We start from the raw sequence: 6,036 nt of genomic DNA, 5'->3' as shown, positions 1-6,036 counted from the left end.
GGATAAAGTGCGTTAAATTTAAACTATGACGTTATTATATATGTATTGTTTTATTGAATCATATCTTATTGCTTATGAAAGAAATATTTTTGCAAGACATTGTTCATTACTGCTCTTCTATTCGAAACGGGATGTTATGCAGCTTTACCTTCATTACAGAAACGGATATAGCGCAAAAATATTTTTTTTAATTGGAATCAGTAGGATATTTGATTAAACGTATCAAGACATTCACCAAAAACAATAGAAATAATAAAATAAAATCATCTGTCTTCTATGAAGACATTTATTCGAATAAATTCCATTAAATTTATTTTTTTGATTCCATGAAGTCTATATTAATAATAAAACATTTAACTAAAACGTGTTTAAGATAAATACCCACATATAATAAACATGAAATACATATAATAAACATGACGTTCAAAATAGAACTTAACCATTTTCCTGCATGCAAATAATTATTATACCAGGAAATTTTGTAGATTAGTTCAGAGTAGGGCGTGAATCAAATGACATTTTATTTAAAATGAACGTGATCCTTTTTATTGTGGTGATATTATTAAAAAAATCGTACTCACTTGATGTCTGCGAAAATCAGGAAACATGCGAGAAATGTATAAGGCAATCATACGATTGCATCTGGTGTTCAATGGTAAATAAGACTTCTTTATACTTTATGATATTAACCCCTTTTCTTCGATAACAAAGCGATCAGTATTATAAATATTATGTTCGCAGTTTAGCTTATCATCCATGTTCAAATCTTTATATTTCTGTGTGTGTTAGAAACACTATTTACATCTCAAGAACGGTTGAACCGATTTCGATGAAATTTGGTACGACTTTGAGACTTGTGTTTTTATCTATTTTTGTAGTCGTGTTAGGTGCACTATAAGATTTTAATGTCTTTTTTTGTTTATTAGTTTTGTCTTTGCTTGTATTAGAATAATATTTTCGAAAAAAAAATATTGAAGAACTTACTAGAAAAGGTAATTCCTGCAGAGGCGGGACGTGCGCCTATTGCGTCCGCAAGCATTTTAGAATTATTAAAACTATTAAAAAACTATGAAAGCATTTTCCCTGTTCTCTTTTACGATATTTTTTTAATTATAGTTATTTTAAATATCACATTTGTTAATTACACTAAGTTATTTAAAGAAATAACATACTGGAGCTGGCTAGGCGCGATAAAAGTGCGGGTGGGCTGAGCCTAGTTGATTATAATATTCTGCTTCCTTCCAGGATAACGTTACAGATCGATGCAAATCAAACACTGGGGACCTCAATAACTGGTGCTTAGATATAACGAAGAGGATCAATCCTCTTAACTCACATACAATTGAACAGAATTTAAACTTCACTTCAGATAGTGGCCATATTATTCAAATGAAACCTCAGAAGATGAAAGTAGATTTGAGAGCGGGCCAACCCTTACCTTTTAATTTCTCATTTAAAAGTATAAGTGACTACCCGGTAGACCTCTACTTCTTAATGGATGGATCGATATCAATGAAATTGATAAAAGAGAGAACAGCTTATCAAAGTGAAAACATATATAATATGATGAAAACCATAACTAAAAATGTATTTTTGGGCATGGGAACATTTGTGGATAAAAACGCTTTACCGTTTACACAGTGAGATAATTACATTTTGATTTTCTTGACTTCTCACACCCACTTGAAATTGTATTATAATGCATTGATATTTATTCTTTCAGAACAATAAATAGTACATTAACATATTCCTTTAAAAATCATTTGAAATTAGTCGATAATTTTGAACTGTTCCGAAAAATCGTGAATGATACACCATTCGGAATGAATCATGACGAGCAAGAAGGGACTTTAGATGCACTTGCACAAGTAATTGTGTGTAAAGGTCAAATTGGTTGGCGGAATGAATCGAGAAAAATTATAGTTGTTCTCACCGGAGGCCCATTTCATGCTGCAGGAGACGGTCAGTGGGCGGGTATAACAAAACCCAACGATGGTAAATGCTATACGAAAGATAACGTTTATACGAAGGAACTGGAAATGGATTACCCGTCTATCAGCCTTATAAACAATTTGGCATCGAACGAACAAATAACGATCATATTTGCTGTCACTGAAGACATGTATAATCTCTATAAAGATTTGAGCAATAACATCAGAGGATCGCGGATAACCACGTACGATAATGAAATTGTCAACATTCTGAGATCAATTTACGAGGTTAGTTCCAGTCAAATGTCCTTCTATGTTCTCTAGCAAATAAGTTAAATGATACACAGGCTCCTGAATTAATATTAAATCTTTATTCCAGGATATAACTAGTAATTTAAAAATAAACATAAACATGAAAAGAAAGTATCGGCACCTGTTTAAAATAACAACCGACCCGGATTGTGTAACAACAAACAATAACGACCAGTGTATAGTCAAACAAAACCAAATAATGAACATAAATGCAACGATTGAATTATTACAATATGATAACAATATAAAAAATATGACAATCGATATAGTCGTGGAAGGTATTAAAGAAAAATTAAATCTTGACATTAATATAATAAGCACGTGTAACTGTGAGCGAGAAGTGAATTCAAAAATGTGTTCACATAACGGCGATAAAACATGTGGCATTTGCGAGTGTAGGGGAACAAAGTAAGTTAATATAATTTCTAATACAAGTCTAATAAAATTAAAGTACTGAATAAGGAACATAATATTTTGTATAATTTTCATTTACGTAAATATTTTTTAGCTGGGGAGATAAATGTCAATGTTCATCAAGTAATTCAACATCATATTATGATAAAACAATATGCAAGGCACCAAATTCAACAATTGATTGCAGTGGACATGGAATATGTAAATGCGGAATGTGTGTTTGTAGAAATAGGTATACATTTTTCGCTCCATTATTTTTTAAGACATTATTTAATATTTAACATCCTATGAATATGCTACATACAGCAATACAATTTTCTTAGACTCACATATGCTTTTACAGGTTTGAGGGACGATTCTGTGAATGTAACAAGGATAGTTGCCCGAGGGGGGAAAACAACGCCCTCTGTTCCGATAAAGGGGACTGCAATTGTGGAAAATGCAGCTGTGTTCAGGGCTGGACTGGTGACACATGTAACTGCGCCACCTCATCGGCCGGATGTACCACTGGTGATACAGTAAGATGCTGTATTACAATGTCACTATAATTTGGGACAGTAATATTATATAATACATGGTGTTATACCTAATGATACGGAAAATCCATGGAATTTTGTCGCTTAAGAACTACAGTACATTTTACTTTGTACTTTGTACTTTACATATTACATATGTAAAATATGTAGAAATATACTATTGACATTTTAAACGAAAAATAAATAAATAACCACAAAGTTTCTTGCCGGCTCTTCTCTGTAGAAATTGCTTTCTGAACCGGTGGTAAATGCTTAAACTATATTATGATGATTTAATAGTGATTCTATAAGAAGTCTAATCAAATAAATACATGTTCGAATTTGAGTTTGATATGAACATTGAATTATTTGAATGAGCGGAAATACTCGTGACGGTTCATGAGAACATTTAGTTTAGGTTTTAGCACGATACAGAACAATTGGCAAACTTTAATCTTGCCTTTCAGATCTGCAATGAGCGTGGTTATTGTAACTGCGGTAAATGCGATTGCAACCCCATCGCTGCATGGGACGCGAGGAGCGAACAAGACAACCGCTGCACAGTTCTGCCCTGTGACAATAACCGAAACACGTGCCACAGCTCTCAATGTAACATACTTGAATCCTGCGCAATATGCAGTAGAGAGAGAGGAAATAGTACTGAATGTACCGATTGCAGTGACTTTAACGTCACAGTGGTCAAACATATAACTGATGAAAATTCGTGGGCCATATGTCCCGATGTGGCTGTGTTAGTCGGATGCGAAATGAAATTTGGTTATCGATACGCTATGAATCGATACGGTATTGATATTATTGTTCTATCTGAAATGAATTGTGCGAAAAGTTATTACAGTAAGTTTTTTCTCTAGTTATAATTAGTATAAAAATTAAATCGTATCTTATCCTATCCGACTATATCCTACTAATTCTACTAATATTATAAATGCGAAAGTTTGTAAGGATATGTGTGTGTGTTTGTTACTCTTTCACGCAAAAACTACTGAACCGATTGCAATGAAATTTGGTACGTAGACAGCTGGACAACTAGAATGACATATAGGCAACTTTTTATCGATATTCCGATAGTGGATAGAGATAGTGGATACGGACTTACGCGGATAAAACCGCAGGGCGCAGCTAGTTAGTAATAAAATTATATTGATTGATAAAGAAGACACTTTAATAATATTTTGTTGTTTTAAGTGTTTGGGGGAGGCGTTTTAGCTACCATACTGGCTATAGGCATAGGAACGATTTGCCTCTGGAAATGCATTTCTAACGCCCGTGACAAGCGAGAATACGAAAGGTTTCTTAATGAATTGAAAAATCAATCTGAAGCTGTGAAGTGCGAAAATCCATTCTACGAATCTGCATCTTTGACATACCGTAATCCGGCATTTAGGAAAAATTCTGTATTTTAAAAGTAATATAAATCTTCAGTATTATATTGTTTATCATTATTAAATTTTATTCATTTATAGAATGATTGAAATATGAATTTCAATTATTAATTAAAGCTCCACGTGAAATTGACGCAGTTTTTTTAGTGTCTAACAATTTTAGTTTTTAGGTTACAAGTAACTATAAAAACTATAAAGTACTTTAAGACTGTCTAATGTTACGAAAGAAATCATATTTTTTTATAACCATTGACAAACATACATTGATGTACGGACAAAGCATTAAATAATATTATTCAATGTATTAATTTGTTTTATTGTCTATATGCAAGTTCAAAAAAAGAACGTGCTGTCAAATCTAAAATCTGTGGTACGGTATAGTAGTTGTCTACTAGAAAAGTTAAGCCGCTTAAAAAGTTAATTCTCTACACCGATAGGTGGCACTGATCTTAAAAAACACTAAAATATTATAACACTAAGGATGTTAATGGTTAAAGAGTTGCACCAGTTTTTTTAATTATTTATTCTGCTTGTAATACTAAATTACAATGCCTTTATAAAAAATATTATTATTTTCCAAAGGAACCATTTTGAAACACATCCAATTTTTTTTGTGTTTCAATCACCACTCGGTAGATGGAGCCGTTTGCAGTTCTATACTTAATAACTTATTTTTAGTTTTAAAAACAATTTAGATTACTTAATTAATAATCACAAAACTCGCAAGATATCTTATAAGCAAGATGCACAAAAATAAATAAAATTTTGCGCCTGAAATTCTTGTACAGGCAACAAATTGCTAGATCACGCAAACGAAGCGCGTTGCATCGCGCCGTATATAACGATGAAAAGGTTTCATAATAAGTGGAGTCCGATTCTACTCAGTAAAGCAGATTCCTCGGTCAGATCTGTACTAACACTGACCTGAAGCAATACGCGATATGCGGTTGTGGATCCCTCGGACGCAACGCCGTCAACCTATACAAAAGAATACATCGTCAAATTAGACCTAACAATATGAGTTGAATACACGAATGATATGAAAAATGTAAATAATAAATCGAATAAACTGAACATCAAAAGCGAATCATGACACCTACAAAACACTGACGTAGAATACTGCAGTAGAAGCTTTGACTCTATTTTTTGTTTTTTATTCAATGTTACAATAATTAAAAGTCATTCGCTCATCAAGTCATTCAATACCACATTTGTACATAATGTAGTCAAAAATGTTTTTGTCATTAAAAAAGATTTTGACAGTTTTTGTGGAAAAGTGGTTATTGTAAATGATTTAGCATTGATGCAATTTTGCTTCATTTCTTCAATATAAATAATTTAATTAATTAATGACGCCTTCTACAATGATTAGAGCAAAAACTACTGTGCAGTGTTAATGTAACATATATTATTTGACAACATAAAGCTGAAGTGTTTATTTGTTTGTTTTAATATCGTGCT

The 6,036-nt window shown here is 32.2% G+C and overlaps 1 protein-coding gene across 1 annotated transcript; it reads left to right on the top strand.

The window, feature by feature from the left end:
* Positions 1 to 493: 493 nt before the first annotated feature.
* LOC119831781 (integrin beta-PS-like) lies at positions 494 to 4,845 on the top strand. The gene is made up of 8 exons (XM_038355290.1): positions 494 to 655; positions 1,246 to 1,640; positions 1,724 to 2,219; positions 2,311 to 2,651; positions 2,752 to 2,889; positions 3,001 to 3,175; positions 3,640 to 4,027; positions 4,379 to 4,845. The coding sequence occupies exons 1-8, from the start codon at positions 530 to 532 to the stop codon at positions 4,594 to 4,596; spliced, it is 2,277 nt and encodes a 758-aa protein (XP_038211218.1). The 5' UTR covers positions 494 to 529; the 3' UTR covers positions 4,597 to 4,845.
* The last annotated feature ends 1,191 nt before the right edge of the window (positions 4,846 to 6,036 follow it).

Source organism: Zerene cesonia, chromosome 1 (genome assembly GCF_012273895.1).
Source record: "Zerene cesonia ecotype Mississippi chromosome 1, Zerene_cesonia_1.1, whole genome shotgun sequence".
NCBI lineage: Eukaryota > Metazoa > Arthropoda > Insecta > Lepidoptera > Pieridae > Zerene > Zerene cesonia.
The sequence above is the reverse complement of the archived record's forward strand: the minus strand, read 5'-3'. Positions and strand labels throughout refer to the sequence as shown.

Bases quoted from the DNA above. Each gene is read 5' to 3' on its own strand.
- LOC119831781 (XM_038355290.1), top strand. From the start codon at position 530: ATGAACGTGATCCTTTTTATTGTGGTGATATTATTAAAAAAATCGTAC. The intron at 1,641-1,723 runs GTGAGATAATTA...TTATTCTTTCAG, and splicing joins AACGCTTTACCGTTTACACA to AACAATAAATAGTACATTAA. The intron at 4,028-4,378 runs GTAAGTTTTTTC...TGTTGTTTTAAG, and splicing joins TTGTGCGAAAAGTTATTACA to TGTTTGGGGGAGGCGTTTTA.